The following is an 18221-nucleotide window of genomic DNA, read 5'->3' as shown; positions in this document are numbered from 1 at the left end:
ACATTTCAACTCCCCCTCCCACTCTGCCGAGGGCATGGAGGTCCTGGGCCTCCTTCACCGCCACTCCCTCACCACCAGACGCCTGGAGGAAGAACGCCTCATCTTCCGCCTCAGAACACTTCAACCCCAGGGCATCAATGTGGACTTCAACAGTTTCCTCATTTACCCTTCCCCCACCTCACCCTAGTTCCAAACTTCCAGCTTAGCCCTGTCGTCATGACTTGTCGGGACTTGTCCTACCTGCCTATCTCCTTTTCCACCTATCCACTCCACCCTCTCCTCCCTGACCGACCACCTTCATCCCCTCCCCCACTGACCTATTGTACTCTATGCTATTTTCTCCCCACCCCCACCCTCCTCTAGCTTATCTCTCCACGCTTCAAGCTCACTGCCTTTATTCCTGATGAAGGGCTTTTGCCCGAAACGTCGATTTCGCTCCTCCTTGGATGCTGTGCTCTTCCAGCACCACTAATCCAGAACACCCTTTTATTTCCCCAGTTCTAGTTTCACCTGGCAGTGGAAACACCTCTCTTATCTATTCCCATCATAATTTTATATGTTTCTACAACGTCCTTTTGGATCTAATAGAATGGTGCTGTATTTTGGAAAGGCAAATCAAGACAGGATTCATATATAATGCTAAGGTCTCGGAAGTGTTGCTGAACAAAGAGACCTTGGAGTGCCCTTGTTCCTTGAAAGTAGAGTCTCAGGTACATAGGATAGTGAAGGCGGCATTTAGTATGCTTTCCTTTATTGGTGAGAGCAGTGAATATAGGAGTTGGGAGGTCTTGTTGTGGCTATAAAAGACATTAGTTAGACCACTTTTGGAATACTGTTCAATTCTGGTCTCTGTCCTATAGGAAGGATGTTGTGAAATGGGAAAGGGTTCAGAAAAGATTTACAAGGATGTTGCCAGGATTGGAGGGTTTGAGCTATAAGGAGATGCTGAGGCTGGAGCAGCAGATGCTGAGGGGTGACCTTACAGAGATTTCTAAAATCATGACAGGCATGGATAGGATAAATAGACCAAGTCTTTTCCCTGGGGTGGGAGAGTCCAGATCGAGAGGGCATAGGTTTAGGGTGAAAGGGGAAAGATTTGAAAGGGAGCTAAGGGTAACTTTTTCATGCAGAAGGTGGTGGAATGAGTTGCTAGAGGAAGTATGGAGGCTGGTACAATTACAGCATTTAAAAGGCATTGGGATGGGTACATAAATAAGGGTTGAGAGGCATATGGGCCAAGTGCAGCCAGACCTGCTAAGAATCTGTCTACCTTTGTCTCAAAAATATTGAGCAATCCATGCCCACATGCAGCAAAATGGGACTAGATTACATTAGTATATCTGGTTGGCATGAATGAGATGGACCGAAGGGTCTGTTTCTGTAGTGTACATCTCTACGACTAATGATGTGACTAAAGAAACATACTCCATGGAAACCAGAACACACATAAGCAATAGCAACTTTGGAAATGAGCTTGCCTGCCTTAGTGCTCCTGCCTCAGAAATCCCAAATCCAGCTGAACCATTCTCCTTGGAGGTGGCTGCACCAGTCTCCACAATATCAGCTGACTTACCGCAAGAGTTGCATAGCCAGTTGAGACTAGTAGCCTTTGCCTCGCATGCTCATGTCAGTATGGCATGTGAAAACCACTTATTGGTGGTTCTGGGCAGTTCCACATTTTACCTTCACTGTAGGTTTACTACAATGTATATTAGTGGTCACAAATGAAAGGGCATTTGCGACATTTTGTGAAAAATTGTCTGATATGTGCCCAAAGTAATCTCAACAAAAATGTGAAGAAGGGAGTCCTTAGACACACAAGGCCAGCACAGGGGCCTTGGGCAAATCTTCAAATTGATTTTGTGGGTCTACTACCCCCAACATGGCATGACATAATTATACCCTGATTAAAGTAGATACCTTCCCCAAATGGGCAGACGCTTTTCCCACTTGAACTGATTCCACTAAAATCACAGCAAAGGTCCTGTTCGAAAAGGTTTTTATTCAATCGGCTTTACCAAGAAGTAGTGAATCAGATCAAGGGACAAAATGTTCCAGCCCAGGTGAAGCAGAATGTCAATGACACTATTAGAGATAAAAGAAAGTTTTCACATATCCTATAGGCCCCAAACCAGCGGGATAGTTGAAAGGATGAATTGAACTTTCAATTCATTATATTGAGAGTGCTAATCTCCACACCCTGGCAACCAATTCGTGTACATGAAGGGCTGGTTCTAACCCTGCATCCTGAAAGGATGAGATTAGATTAGATTAGATTAGATTACTTACAGTGTGGAAACAGGCCCTTTGGCCCAACAAGTCCACACCGACCCGCCGAAGCGCAACCCACCCATTCCCCTACATTTACCCCTTTACCTAACACTACAGGTAATTTAGCATGGCCAATTCACCTGACCTGCACATCTTTTGGATTGTGGGAGGAAACCGGAGCACCCGGAGGAAACCCACGCAGACACGGGGAGAATGTGCAAACTCCACACAGTCAGTCGCCTGAGTCGGGAATTGAACCCGGGTCTCTGGCGCTGTGAGACAGCAGTGCTAACCACTGAGCCACCGTGCCACCCACTAATGGAATATCCTGGCCAAAATGATGCAGCAGCACAAAACCACTTGGCTAATGGTGCTTCTTAATGTCCTGGCAATAATAATAAGATCTGTAGCTTCCTCTCCAGGATTTACCTCTTGAACTTGATGACAGACCAAGAGATGTGTAGCCTGGAACTACTGCTAGGATTAGACCTACCTGAGCCGGAAGTAGATGGAATAATGAAAGATAAAGTGGCAACAACAGCTGGTTGAGAATGTAAAAGCAGTCAATTACGTGGCCGCAGATAATACAGGAAGGAAGATACCCAATAATCCAAGACAAAGCCAATGGAGCTGCAGGTGGGGCAACATGAAACAACTTCTTTCCTGGTCCCTAGATTTGCAGGACCATATAAAGTGAGAGACAAAGCAAGTCCATCAGTATACAAGGTGCTAACAGCACCAAACAAGAGGGGGTTGTATCATTTTAATCAGTTAGAACCATTTTTGGGGGGGTGGGGGGGTTGGGGGGAGGGGAAAGAGGGGGGAGACACAGGGCAAGATAATTATCATCACTTACATGTAATGTTGGAAGAATGTGATGCCCCAAAGTTAGGGAACTTAAAGAGTGGGACTGACGTTTGAATCCAGACCAGGGAATCGCAAGACCAGAGCAAAATGCAGAACCAGCAGGTGCACTGTATCTCCCAAACTATTAGTGAACAGATGGACTCCTCAGGCTCACCAATGGAAATAAAAATAAAGGAAATAAAAAAGGGGTACACAATGGATGAAATAGCCACCCTCCAACCGAAATGAATGAGGGGAAGGGATGCAGGGTTAGAACCAGCCCTTCACGTACACGAATTAGTTGCCAGGGTGCGGAGATTAGCACTCTCAATATAATAAAAGGCATAGAATAAACTGTAAGACTGGAATCTATGCTGTTTTTTGCAGAAAACTAAGACAATATTATAGAACAGAGGAAGAGTCAAGAGAACTGATGATCATCGTCGTCTTCCTTGGAATTGAGATTAGTATCAGTGTGAGATATTGGCACTGGCAGCTGACAGACTTCTTGTATCAAGACAAGGGGTTGGCAGCGACTGACTGCAAGCATAAAGCTTTAAGAATTTGAACAAACGTCACAGTAACAACTGCGTGTTGGGATAAGAGATGTTTTGTTAAATCAAACATTTGGGACCCACTCCTTCCTTCAGGGAACAGCTCTGCCAGGCAAAAGGATGGTGATACTTTTTATGTGGTCTGAGACAAATCTTAAGGATTGGAGACCTACAGTATTTGATGGCTCAGTCGAATGGATTCTAGTGCAAGCCCATGCTTACTACAAAGCCAAGTGTACACATAAGTCGTGTTGCCATGGTCTGGCGATGGAGGAGTCCAAGGACCTGCATGTCCTTGGTGGAGTGGGAGGGGGAGTTAAAGTGTTGGGCTACGGGGCGGTTGGGTTGGTTGGTCCGGGTGTCTCAGAGGTGTTCTCTGAAACGTTCCGCAAGTAGGCGGCCTGTCTCCCCAATATAGAGGCGGCCACATCGGGTGCAGAGGATGCAATAGATGGTGTGTGTGGAGGTGCAGGTGAATTTCTGGTGGATATGGAAGTGTCCCTTGGGGCCTTGGATTGAAATAAGGGGGGAGGTGTGGGCGCAAGTTTTGCATTTCTTGCGGTTGCAGGGGAAGGTGCCAGGAGTGGAGGTTGGGTTGGTGGGGGGTGTGGACCTGACGAGGGAGTCACGGAGGGAGTGGTCTTTTCGGAACGCTGATAGGGGAGGGGAGGGAAATATATCACTGGTGGTGGGGTCTGTTTGGAGGTGGCAGAAATGACGGCGGATGATAAGTTGTACATGGAGGTTGGTGAGGTGGTAGGTGAGGACCAGTGGGGTTCTGTCCTGGTGGCGGTTGGAGGGGCGGGGCTGAAGGGCGGAGGAGCGGGAAGTGGAAGAGATGCGGTGGAGGGCATCGTCGACTACGTCTGGTGGGAAATTGCGGTCCTTGAAGGAGGCCATCTGGGTTGTCCGCTAACACGACGGTTGGAGGAAAAGCGCCTCATCTTCTGCCTGGGAACCCTCCAACCACAAGGGATGAACTCAGATTTCTCCAGTTTCCTCATTTCCCCTCCCCCCCACCTTGTCTCCGGAAAATCCTTCGAACTCAGCACCGCCTTCCTAACTTGCAATCATCTTCCTGACCTCTCCGCCCCCACCCCACTCCAGCCTATCACCCTCACCTTGACCTCCCTCCACCTATCGCATTTCCAAAGCCCCTCCCCCAAGTCCCTCCTCCCTACCTTTTATCTTAGCCTGCTGGACACACTTTCCTTATTTCTGAAGAAGGGCTTATGCCCGAAACGTCGATTCTCCTGTTCCTTGGATGCTGCCTGACCTGCTGCGCTTTTCCAGCAACACATTTTCAGCTCTGATCTCCAGCATCTGCAGCCCTCACTTTCTCCATAAAGTATGGGGACAGTTTAGATAGGTACCATGGGCTGGAACCTCTCATTAGCGAGTTTGAGAAGATTTGTAGCTCAGGTTGAGGCTCTGTATGGAAGTTTGCTCGTTAGCTGAAAATCTTCCAGCTCAGCGAGCAAACTTACATTCCGGGACCTTTCATATTGTACAAAGATAGCACACCAACTACCACTATCACAACCTATGGGTCTACCTCAGAGCCACAGTGTAGCAAATCTCCGAGAGATACAGGGAAATTGGTTTGGTTTTAGAAGAATCAGAAGAGATAGTTACCCTCATTTTGGGAAACCACTGGGTCTGTCGAGAAGAAATGATCGAAAAAGGGCTAACTTAGTGTGAATTTGCCTCTTATGAGCACTGCTCATTGTCTATCCTGCTGATGAATAACCAAACATTTAAGTATGCCTTAGTGGGAGACATAGACTATATTGTCATGACAACCCAGGATACCAAAACAGAAGGACATGTTGTACCTTAGAATATAGAACATAGAATAACATCAAGGGCCTAAGGGCCTGTGCTGTTCAAAGATCAAACTTACCTTTCATTTTACTATCATCCATGTGACTATATAAGTGTTGCTTAAATGTCCCTAATGTATCTGACTCTACTACCATTGCTGGCAGTGCATTCCCTGCACTCACCACTCTCTGAGCGAAGAACCTACCTCTGACATCTCCCCTAAACCTTTCTCCAATCACCTTAAAATTATGCCCCCCCACGATAGCCATTTCCATCCTGGGAAAAAGTCTCTGGCTATTCACCCTATCTTTCCCTCTCATCTTGTACACCTCTATCAAATCACCTCTCATCCTTCTTCACTCCAATGAGAAAAGCCCTAGCTCAGTCAACCTTTCTCCATAGACCTCCCCTCCAGTCAAGGCAGCATTCTGGTAAATCTCCTTTGCACCGTCTCCAGAGCTTCCAAATCCTTTCGATAATAACATGACCAGAATTGAACACAATATTCCAACTGTGGTTTAACCAGGGCTTTATACAACTGCAGCATAACCTCGTGGCTTTCAAATGCAATTGATAAGAGTCATAGAGATGTACAGCATGGAAACAGACCCTTCAGTCCAATCCGTCCATGCTGACCAGATATTTCAACCCAATCTAGTCCCACCTGCCAGCACCCGGCCCATGTCCCTTCAAACCCTTCATAAAACATAGAACATTACAGCGCAGTACAGGCCCTTCGGACCTCGATGCTGCGCCAACCTGGCATACCAATCTGAAGCCCATCTAACCTACACTATTCTATGTACGTCCATATGCTTGTCCAATGATGACTTAAATGTACTTAAAGTTGGCGAATCTACTTCCGTTGCAGGCAAAGCATTCCATACCCTTACTACTCTCTGAGTAAAGAAACTACCTCTGACATCTGTCCTATATCTACCACCCCTCAATTTAAAGCTATGCCCCCTCGTGCTTGCTGTCACCAGTTTTGGAAAAAGGCTTTCTTTGTCCACCCTATCTAACCCTCTGATTATCTTATATGTCTCTGTTAAGTCACCTCTCAACCTTCTTCTCTCTAATGAAAACAGCCTCAAGTCCCTCAGCCTTTCCTCGTAAGACCTTCCTTCCATACCAGGCAACATCTTAGTAAATCTACTCTGCACCCTTTCCAAAACTTCCACATCCTTCTTATAATGCAGTGCCGAGAACTGTACACAATACTCCAAGTGCGGCCGCACCAGAGTTTTGTACAGCTGTAGCATAACCTCATGGTTCCGGAACTCGATCCCTCTATTAATAAAAGCTAAAACACTGTATGCCTTCTTAACAACCGTCTCAACCTGGGTGGCAACTTTCAAGGATCTGTGTACCTATACACCGAGATCTCTCTGCTCATCTACACTACCAAGAATCTTACCATTAGCCCAGTACTTTGCATTCCGGTTACTCCGACCAAAGTGAATCACCTCACACTTGTCCGCATTAAACTCCACTAGCCACCTCTCAGCCCAGCTCTGCAGCTTATCTATGTCTCTCTGTAACCTGCAACATCCTTCATCACTATCCACAACTCCATCGACCTTAGTGTCGTCTGCAAATTTACTAATCCACTCTTCTATGCCCTCATCCAGGTAGTTTATAAAAATGACGAACAGCAGTGGACCCAACACCGACCCTTGTGGTACACCACTAGTAACTGGACTACAGGATGAACATTTCCCATCAACCACCACCCTCTATCCTCTTTCAGCAAGCCAATTACTGATCCAAACTGCTATATCTCCCACAATCTAATTCCTGCATATTTTGTACAATAGCCTAGTGGGGAACCTTATCGAACTCCTTGCTAAAATCCATATACACCACATCAACCGGTTTACTCTCATCTACCTGTTTGGTCACCTTCTCAAAGAACTCAATAAGGTTTGTGAGGCATGACTACCCTTCACAAAACCGTGCTGACTATCCCTAATCAAATTATTCTTTTCTAGATGATTATAAATCCTATCTCTTATAATCTTTTCCAACACTTTTCCAACAACTGAAGCATATCCCTCCAAACCCTTCCTATTCATATACCCATCCAAATGCCTTTTAAATGTTGCAATTGTACCAGCCTCCACCACCTCCTCTGGCAGCTCATTCCATACACGTACCACCCTGTGAAAAGGTTGCCCCGTAGGTCTCTTTTATATCTTTGCCCTCTCTACTAATGAAAGCCAACATACTGTATGCCTTAACAACCCTATCAACTTGGGTGGCAACTTTGATGGATCCATGGACATAAACCCAAAGATCCCGATGTTCCTCCACACTGCCAAGAATCCCGTTTTTAACCCTGTTATCTGCATTCAAATTCGGCTTTCCAAAGTGAATCACTTCACACTTTTCCATGTTGAATTCCATCTGCCACTTCTCAGCCCAGCTCTACATCCTGTCAATGTCCCGTTGCAACCTTAAACAGCCCTCCATACTAATCACAACTCCACCAACCTTCTGTAAGGTTGTGTCATTGGCAAACTTACTAACCCACCCTTCCACTTCTTCATCCAAGTCATTTATAAAAATCACAAAGATCAGAGCTCCAAGAACAGATCCCTGAGGAACACCACTGGTCATCAAGCTCCAGGATGAGTACCAGGTCATTCCATCAACCACCATACTCTGCCTTCTACGGGCCAGCCAATTCTGTATCCAGACAGCCAAATTTCCCTGTATCCCATGCCTCCTTACTTTCTCAACGAGCCTTGCTTAAGTCCATGTACACCACATCCACTGCTCTACCATCAATGTGTTTTGTCACATCCTCAAAGAATTCAATAAGGCTTCTGAGGCATGACCTTCCCCTCACAAAGCCACGCTGACGATCTCTAATCATGCTATGCTTTTCCAAGTCCTGTCTCTCAAAATCCTCTCCAATAATTTGCCTACCACTGACGTCAGACTGACTGGACTGTAATTCCCAAGATTATCCCTATTCCCTTTCGCGACAACGGAATAAACATTTGCCACACTCCAATGATCTGGTACAACTCCGGTGGACAGTGAGTACACAAAAATCATCACCAAAGGGGCAACAATTTCTTCCCTCGCTTCCCGTAGTAACCTTGGGTATATCCTGTCTGGCCCAGTGGACTTATCTATTCTTACGTTTTTCAAAATTTCCAGGACATCCTCCTCCTTAACATCAACCTGTTCAAATGTAACAGCCTGTCTTATGCTGTTCTCACAAACGACAAGGGTCCTCTCACTAGTGAATACTGAAACAAAGTATTCATTCAGGACGTCTCCTACCTCTTCCAACTCGAGGCACAAGTTCCCTCCATTATCCTTGATCGGCCCTACCCATACTCTCACCATCCACCTAAGTGCTGAACACCTCGGGGTTTAGAACATAGAACAATACAGTGCAGAACAGGCCCTTCGGCCCTCGATGTTGTGCTGACCTGTGGACTATTCTCAGCTAGTCCCCCTACACTATCCCAAAATCATCCATGAGCTTATCTAAAAAGAATTGTTTAAATCTCCCTAATGTGGCTGAGTTGTCTACCTCAGCAGATAGGGCATTCCACGCCCTTACCACTCTCTGCGGAAAGAATTTGCCTCTGACATAGGGTCTTAAATCTATCACCCCTCAATTTGTAGCTATGCCCTCTCGTACAAGCTGACGTCATCATCCTAGGAAAAAGTCTTTCTCTGTCGACCCTATCTAATCCTCTGATCATCTTGAATGTCTCTATCAAATCCCCCCTTAGCCGCCTTCTTTCCAATGAGAAAAGACCCAAGTCTCCCAAACTTTCCTCATACGACCTTCCCTCCAGACCAGGGAACATCCTGGTAAATCTCCTCTGCACCTTTTCCAATGCTTCCACATCCTTCCCGAAATATGAGGACCAGAACTGTACACAATATTCCAAGTATGGCCGCACTAGTGTTTTGTATAGTTGTAGCATGATATTGTGGCTCCGGAACTCCATCCCTCTACCAATGAAACCTAACACACCGTATGCCTTCTTAACAGCACTATCCACCTGGGTAGCAACTTTCAGGGATCTATGTACATAGACTCCAAGATCCCTCAGCACATCCACACTACCAAGAATCTTTCCATCGACCCAGTACTCTGTCTTCCTGTTATTCTTTCCAAAGTGCATCACCTCACATTTAGCTGCATTGAACTCCATTTGCCATCTCTCAGCCCAATTCTGCAGTTTATCCAAATCCCCCTGCAACTTGTAACATTCTTCCACACTGTCCACTACTCCACCGACTTTAGTGTCGTCTGCAAATTTACTAATCCATCCACCTCTGCCTGCGTCTAAGTAATTTATAAAAATGACAAACAGCAGTGGTCCCAAAACAGATCCTTGTGGAACACCAATAGTAACCGGTCTCCAGGCTGAATATTTTCCATCAACCACCACTCACTGCCTTCTTACAGAAAGCCAGTTTCTAATCCAAACTGCTAAATTACCCTCAATTCCATACCTCTGCATTTTCTCCAACAGTCTACCATGTGGAACCTTATTAAAGGCTTTACTGAAGTCCAAGTATACCACATCAACTGCCCTACCCTCATCTACATGCTTGGTCACCTTCTCAAAAAACTTGAGGTTTGAGAGACACGGCCTGCCCTTGACGAAGCCATGTTGACTATCTGAAATCAAATTGTTGCTTGCTCAATGATTATAAATCTTATCTCTCATAATCCTTTCCAAAACCTTTCCGACAACAGAAGTAAGGCTCACTGGTCTATAATTACCTGGGTCATCTCTATTGCCCTTCTTGAACAAGGGCACATTTGCAATCCTCCAGTCCTCAGGTACTAAACCCATAGACAATGATGACTCAAATATCAAAGCCAAAGGCTCTGCTATCTCCTCCCTAGCTTCCCAGAGAACCTCGGATAAATCCCATCCTTAATCCTAGCCAAGGCTTTTCCATGCCCCCTTCTAACTCGCCCAAGTCCATTCTTCAATTCCTTCCTGGCTACCTTGTAACCCTCTAAAGCCCTGCCTGTTCCTTGCTTCCTCAACCTAAGTAAGCTGCCTTCTTCCTATTGACTAGATGTTCCACATCTCTTGTCATTCAAGGTTTCTTTACCGTATCGTCCCTTGCTTGCCTCAGTGGGACAAACCTATTTTGCATTTGCAACAAGTGCTCCCTAATAAACCTCCACATTTCTGTTGTGAATTTCCCTGAGAATTAGTGAGTTTTGAGAAGATGTGTAGCTCAGGTTGAGGTTCTGGATGCAGCTTTGCTCACTGAGCTGGAAGGTGCGCTTTCAGACATTTTGTCACCATACTAGGTAACATCTTCAGTGAACCTCCGGATGAAGCACTAGAGGTGTAGCCTGCTTTCTATTTACGTGCTTGGGTTTTTTTGGGTTGGTGATGTCATTTCCTGTTCTTTTTCTTCGGGGGTAGTAAATGGGATCCACGTCCATGTGTTTGTTGATAGAGTTCCGGTTGGAATGCTATGCTTCTAGGAATTCTCGCCGCTGTTTGGCTTGTTGTAGGATGGATATCTTGTCCCAAGATGAAGTGGTGTCCTTCCTCATCTGTATGTGAGGATACTAGTGAGAGTGGGTCATGTCTTTTTGTGGTTAGTTGGTGTTTATGTATCCTGGTGGCTAGTTTTCTGCCTGTTTATCCAATGTAGCGTTTGTTATAATTCTTGCACGGTATTTTGTAAATGACATTAGTTTTGCTTGTCCGTAAGGGGTCTTTCAAGTTCATTAGCTGCTGTTTTAGTGTGTTGGTGGGTTTGTGGGCTACCATGATGCCAAGGGGCAAGTAGTCTGGCAGTCATTTCAGAGATGTCTTTGATGCAGGGGAGAGTGGCTCGGGTTTCTGGATGTGTTTTGTTTGCTTGTTTGGGTCTATTGTTCTGAAATTGGCAGACTATGTTCATCGGGTACTCTTTTTTTTAAATACACTGTCTAGGTGATTCCCCTCTGCTCTTCGTAGCTCCTCTGTGCTGCAGTGTGTGGTGGCTTGTTTGAATAATGTTCTAATGCAGTTTCATTAGTTGGTGTTGGGATGACCTCTTCTGTAGTTCAGTATTTGGTCCATATGCGTTGTTTTCCTGTAGACGCTGGTTTGAAGTTTCCCATTGGTTGTTCGCTCTACTGCAACACCTCAGAATGGCAGTTTGCTGTTGTTTTCCTCCTTTTCAGTAAATTCTATGCCTGCAATGGTTATTATTAATGGTCTGGAAGGTTTCCTCTAATTTGTTTCGCTTAGTGATGACAAAGGTTCATCCACATAACAGACCCAAAGTTTGGGTTGGATAGTTGGCAGAGGTGTTTGTTCAAGTCTCTGCATGACTGCCTCTGCTAAGAACCCTGATATCGGATATCCCATGGGCGTTCCGTTGGTTTGTCTGTAGGTTTTGTTGTTGAAAGTGAAGTATGTGGTAAGGCAGAGGTCCACTAGCATGATGATATTCTCCTTGATGATGAAGTTGGGGGTGTTTGGTACATGTGTATTTGGTTCTTCTAATAGTGTAGTCAGTGTTTCCTTAGCCAGGTTGATGTTGATGGATGTGAACAGGGCTGTTACATCAAAGGAGACCATTATTTCATTCTCTTCGATCTTAGTGTCTTTGATGGTCTTCAGGAATACTTGGGTGGAGTGGACGGACTGGCGTGAGTGTTTTAATCTTTGGTCTAGCTCCTTGGCCACTCTGTAAGTTGGTGTTCCAGGTAGTAAGACTATGGGACTGAGGGGGTTCCTGGTTTGTGAATTTTGGGGAATCCAAAGAAGCGTGGTGGGTTGGATCCGTCTGGTTTCATTTTTTGGAAGTTGATCTTATTTATTTCTCCAGATTTCTGACATTTTTTGAGTAGGGCTGTGATTCGGTTCTCTAGTTGTGGGGTAGGGTCTATCACCATTTGTTGCTTAGTGTTGGTACCTGTAAGTAGTGTGTTTGCTTCCTCAATGTGGTCTCTTTGATTTAAAAGGACTGTCCAGCATCCTTGGTCTGCAGATAGGATAACAATTTTTTAAGTCTTTCACGAGCTTTCCTTTCTTGTGTGTCAAGTGTGTTTCCTTCCTTTTTCCTGCTTAATGTTCCCAAAATTCCCAAACCAGGAGCCCCCCTCAGATCTCAGGAAAAGAACCTAACACCAGGCTTAGTGCCAGAAACCTGGCCGCTGTGGCTTTCCCTTGGTAGGTCCTGTTGCTCCTCTCAACAGTATCCAAAATGGTATACTTATTCTGTTCTGTGCTGTATTGTTCTATATTCTATCTGTGTTCTATGAAATTCATCTAGTCCCATTTGCCAGCATTTAGCCCATATCCCTCTAAACCCTTCCTATTCATATAACCATCTAGATGCCTTTTAAATGGTGTGATTGTACCAATCTCCACGACTTCCTCTGGCAGCTCATTCTGAACACGCACCACCCTCTGCATGAAAAAGTTGCCCCTTCGTACCCTTTTATATCTTTCCCCTCTCTCCTTAACTTAGTTTTGGACACCTGGGGAAAAGACCTTGATTATTCACCGAACCTATGCCCCTCATGATTTTATAAACCTCTATAAGGTCACCCCCTCAGCCTCTCATGCTCCAGGGAAAACAGCCCCAGCCTTTTGAACCTCTCCCTGTAGCTCAAACCTCCAATCCTGGCAACATCCTTGTAAATCTTTTCTGAACCCTTTCAAGTTTCACAACATCTTTCTGATGGGAAGGAGACCAGAAATGCACACAATATTCCAAAAATGGCCCAATCAATGTCCTGTACAGTTGCAACATGACCTCCCAACTCCTAAACTCAATACTCTGACCAAAAAAGGCCAAATGCCTTCTTCACTATTTTGTCTACCTGCCACTCTACTTTCAAGGAGCCATGAACCAGCACTCCAAGGTCTCTTTGTTCAGCAACACTCCCCAGGACCTTACCATTAAGGTGTATAAGTCCTGCCCTGATTTGCCTTTCCAAAATGCAGCACCGCACATTAGCACCTTAACCTTTCACGACCAAATTCTGTTTAAGCCAGAACCTGATGACAAACTACACATGACTTTAATCGTCCACAGACGAAAATTTATAGCAGTCCGTAGCTACAAAACCTCCACATGTTCTACGCTTCACTGAAGACTGGATGAAGATCATTTCTGAGGTAAGGGAAGTCACCCATGAATGAGCTATTCATGAGGAGGTTAAAACTCACAGAGAAGAAGCAGAGAGGGACTTAACAGGCTCCAAGTTTCTGGAGTAAAACTTGGAATTGAGGTCCATCCATGGATCAGAATTGTCTCTCACATGATGGTTGTACTGCAACTTTTTATACTTATTGTTGTAATCATCTTATTTAGTTTTGTTGAAACGGAAAGAATTGGAGGCGACTCACAACAGGGATTGGTCTTTGATACCAAAAGATAGCTCATATGTAAGAGTTAGTTATTATAGGGTAACAATAACATAGACATAGCTAGTTCATGGTATTTCTTACGAATCGTTCATTTATATTGATATTCTGTGTATCTTGCAAGATGCAAAAAGCATATAATATTGTTGCTGCAGAACAAAAGGAAAATCAGTAAGATATCATAAACTGATTTGGAACTCGGATTACACTTATGATTATGGTTTAAGTACAATGATCAAAATGGCAGTTCAAACAATACAAACAAAGTCATGCTTTATTGAGAATACATTGCTTTAAGAAGGTAATGCTCACCACTGTCTGGAGGTGCCCTGGAGGATGTAGTACACCCAGGAGGGACTATACTCACACAAACGTTTGGATCAAAAGGGAAGGGATATCGGATAAGGCTGAAGATAACCGGAACTGATAAGAGATTTTACAACGTGCTGCTATGAGTGGAATTATGCTGAATTCAGGGCTGCTAAAAGCTAAGATTGCAAGAAATCAGTAAGGCATGCATTTGGACAAAACATTCAGGACTGGTCATGTGCACGAAGACATACACTTGGCACAGAAACCTGTATATAAAGAGCCAGAGAAAGTTCCTTTGTACAGCAGAACTTTGAAGAATAACAAAGGGGTACCCTACGTCAGGAAGTGGACTGAAGACACTGAGAAGAGTTCCAGCCTGGTCAACTGCCAACTCTCCTGGGCAATAACATTTCGGGTTTTTACATTACATTACATTACAGTATGGAAACAGGCCCTTCGGCCCAACAAGTCCACACCGACCCGCCGAAGCGCAACCCACCCACGCCCCTACATTTACCCCTTACCTAACACTACGGGCAATTTAGCATGGCCAATTCACCTGACCCTGCACATCTTTGGACTGTGGGAGGAAACCGGAGCACCCGGAGGAAACCCACGCAGACACGGGGAGAACGTGCAAACTCCACACAGTCAGTCGCCTGAGGCGGGAATTGAACCCGGGTCTCTGGCGCTGTGAGGCAGCAGTGCTAACCACTGTGCCGCCCACCATTTGTTACAGAACCCAGGGTATCCTGAAGGGCTTATGCCCGAAACGTCGATTCTCCTGCTCCTTGGATGCTGCCTGACTTGCTGCACTTTTCCAGCAACACATTTTTCAGCTGTTGTCTCTCATAGACAGGCAACAGGGTGCTTCAATACCATTAAACTTGTGTTGTGTGTAATTAGTTTAATTTATCCTACCTTATCTTCATTAGTTTTGTAACATAAAATGAATAAAATATATTTCTGTTTCATTTTAACAATTAAAGCAGTAACATTTCACACAAGTTTCTTGAGACAATGTTTTGAGAAAACCATAACCAAACATATATAGCCACATTTCATTCTGGGATCTAATTTGTTCAGTCATAACATAAACTGGGATTATAACACATGATCCTTTCTTGTATTTTCAACTCAAATGTCATACATACCCAGTTTCATCTTTCTGTCACTTTCACACAGAGATAGTTTTACTCTGTGCCTAACTCTGCATTGTGTTGTTCTTGGCAGTGTTTGATGGGGACCGTGGAAAGGAAGGCTTACTTCAATTCTCAAGAAGTCAAGGGAATTTACTCTGCATCTAACCCTTTGCTGTCCCTGTCCTGGGAGTGTTTCATGGACACTATCAAGGAAGCTTCACTTTCAGTTTATAAGAATAGAGCAAGTATAACTTCTGTTATCTAAGCCATGCTGTGCCTGACCTTGGGAGTGTTTGATGTGGACACTTTTGAGAGAACTTTCTTTTCAATTTAAAAGTGTAGAGACAGCTTTACTCTGTATCTAATCCCTTCACCTACCACTAATGTCATTTACCACCACTTACCAAAGCCGGAGAAACCCATTACGGCCCCAACGTCAGGATCAGTCATTTCAATGTTAGCTGAAACCTAAAAACAAAGAGTTCAAATCAAGGAATGCCACCACTCACTGAGAACTGCTCTCAATCTCCCCACCATTCCTTTTGCACACAACACTTCCATCCTTTAATCATCCCCTGAACACCATTGCATCGATGTTTCCCAGCCTGATAAGAGTTCGAAAAGTATGATCCTGGTCCTGGGTTCAGGCAGATCATTTCCCCTGGGCCCCCCACCCTATTCCCTGTTTACTCCTCCTCAATTTCTCACTCTTCTGCTTTCCTCGATTTCTCTTTCAATCTTCCTCCTATCCCATCGCTGTCATCTGGGAAGTTTTACTACTTTTGTAGGGTGTTACAAAGAATGATAATATATGATTATTGTTCGGGAACTTGAATTCTTAAGTGGGGGTAAACTGGATTTTAGCTTTCTGGTTCAAAACAGCACTTAACAGAATTCATAGGATTTTAGCTAAATGACCAGTGCCCCACCTGGGATGATAATTGCAGGGGTCTTTGATTACTTGAGGTTTAAAACCACCCAAGAGACAGAAAGGGAAACAGATTCACTCCAGGGTAGAGCATAACAGCAGAAATGCTGTCATTAGCAGTCTCCAAACAGTCAGGGCTGGAAGAGGTCCTGAGTTCCTTAGAAGTCAGTGAGAAGAAAGCTTCAGAAGTAGGCAGCTTCTGGCCTGTCAAAGAAAGACATCCTAAATACATGTCAAGGTAGACAAGCAGGACGCAGGGAGAAAGTGAGAACTGCAGATGATGGAGTCAAAAAGTGTGTCGCCGGAAAAGCACAGCAGGTCAGGCAGCATCCAAGGAGAGGCAATGTTTCGGGCATATGCCTGAATTCCTGAAGAAGGGTTTCTGCCCGAAATGTCGCCTCTCCTGCTTCTCGGATGTTGCTTGACCCGCTGCGTTTTTCCAGCGTCACTTTTTGAAGCAGGAGGCTGGAAGAACACAGCAAGCCAGGCAACGTCAGGAGCTGGAGAAGTCAATGCTTCGGGTGTCAGCCTTCTTTAGGACTGGGGGCGGATGTTGGGCTGCAGATAAAAGGGTTTGGAGTGGGCGGGGTGGTGAGGTCAGGATAGGTAAACACAGGTAGAGGGTATGATCTGGTTGGCAGCTGGATGGAAGAAAGGGTCAATGAGAGGAATGGAAGGGAGGGGGAGGGGTTGGGAAGGGAGGTTATTTGACATTGGAGAACTCAGTGTTGAGTCCTCTGGGCTGGAGGGTGCCCAGGCAGAAAATGAGGTATTGTTCATCCAATTTGCGATCCGATTCGCTGTGACAATGGAGAAGGCAAGGATGGTCATGTCAGAAAGGGAGTGGAAATGGGAAATAAAATGGACGGTGACTGAGAGGTCCAGTTGGCCCCGATGTGCCTGGCTGAGATGCTCAGTGAAACATGCCCTGAGTTTATGTTTAGACTCAATGATGTAGAGAAGACCACATCGGGAGCACCGGATATGGTAAACTAAATTGGAACTGAGGTTGGTGAACCTCTGTCTCAACTCTAAGGTCAGCTTTGGGCCGTGGATGGAGGTGAGAGGGATGGTGTGCCGGCACTCACTGTCCACCCTATCTAATCCTCTGAACCTCTTGTTTGACTCTATTAAGTCACCTCTAAACCTTCTTCTCTCTAATGAAAACAGCCTCAAGTACCTCAGTCTTTGCTCATACGACCTTCTCTCCACACCAGGCAACATTCTGGTAAATCTCTCTTGTACCCTTTCCAATGCCTCCACATTCTTCCTATAATGTGGTGACCAGAACTGTACGCAATATTCCAAGTGTGACCGCACCAGAGTTTTATACAGCTGCAACATGATCTTGTGGCACTGAAACTCAAACCCTTTACCAATAAAACCTAACACACCGTACGCCTTCTAAACAACCCGATCAACCTGGGTGGCAACTTTGAGGGATTGATGCACATGGACACCAACTCAAGAGCCTAATTCTGCATTGTCCCCATAACCTTTGGTCCCATTTGCCCCAAATGCTCTATCTAGCCACCCCTTGAATATATTCAATGTTTTGGCATCAACTACCTCCTGTAGCAATGAATTCCACAGGCTCACCGCTCTTTGAGTGAAGAAATGTCTCCTCGTGTCTGTCCTAAATGATCCACCCCCGCTCCTTGGCAACTTCCCATGTAACCACAGAAGGTGCATCACCTGCTGCTTCACCTATTCCCCGCTCATCATCCAAGGGTCTAAACAGGCCTTTCCAGATGATGCAGCCCTTCACCTGTACCGCCTCCAATCCTGTCTTCTGTATGTGCTGCACCCAACGCGGCCTCCTCTACATTGCAGAAACCGACGCAGACTGGGTGACCTCTTTGCATAACATGTCCAGTCTGTGTGCAAGCAGGACCCTGACCTTCCTGCAGCCAGTCATTTTAACACAGCGTCCTGTTCGCAGGCCACGTTTGTCCTTGGCAAGTTGCAG

At 45.3% G+C, this 18221-nt stretch overlaps 1 protein-coding gene across 1 annotated transcript in view; it reads right to left on the bottom strand.

Annotated features, from left to right (window-relative positions):
* wdr70 (WD repeat domain 70) overlaps positions 1-18221 on the bottom strand; it is a 196605-nt gene that overhangs the window by 175757 nt on the left and 2627 nt on the right. The window contains exon 2 of the mRNA XM_087975431.1: positions 15729-15792. Within this exon, the coding sequence (XP_087831557.1) occupies positions 15729-15774 (46 nt within the window). The 5' untranslated portion in view covers positions 15775-15792. The remainder of the gene's footprint in view (positions 1-15728; positions 15793-18221) is intronic.

This window comes from Chiloscyllium plagiosum, unplaced genomic scaffold, assembly GCF_037043375.1.
Source record: "Chiloscyllium plagiosum isolate Xiang-an unplaced genomic scaffold, Cpla_swu_hap1 HiC_scaffold_2, whole genome shotgun sequence".
Classification (NCBI taxonomy): Eukaryota; Metazoa; Chordata; class Chondrichthyes; order Orectolobiformes; family Hemiscylliidae; genus Chiloscyllium; species Chiloscyllium plagiosum.
Note: the sequence above shows the minus strand (reverse complement) of the source record. Positions and strands in the feature narration are given on the sequence as shown.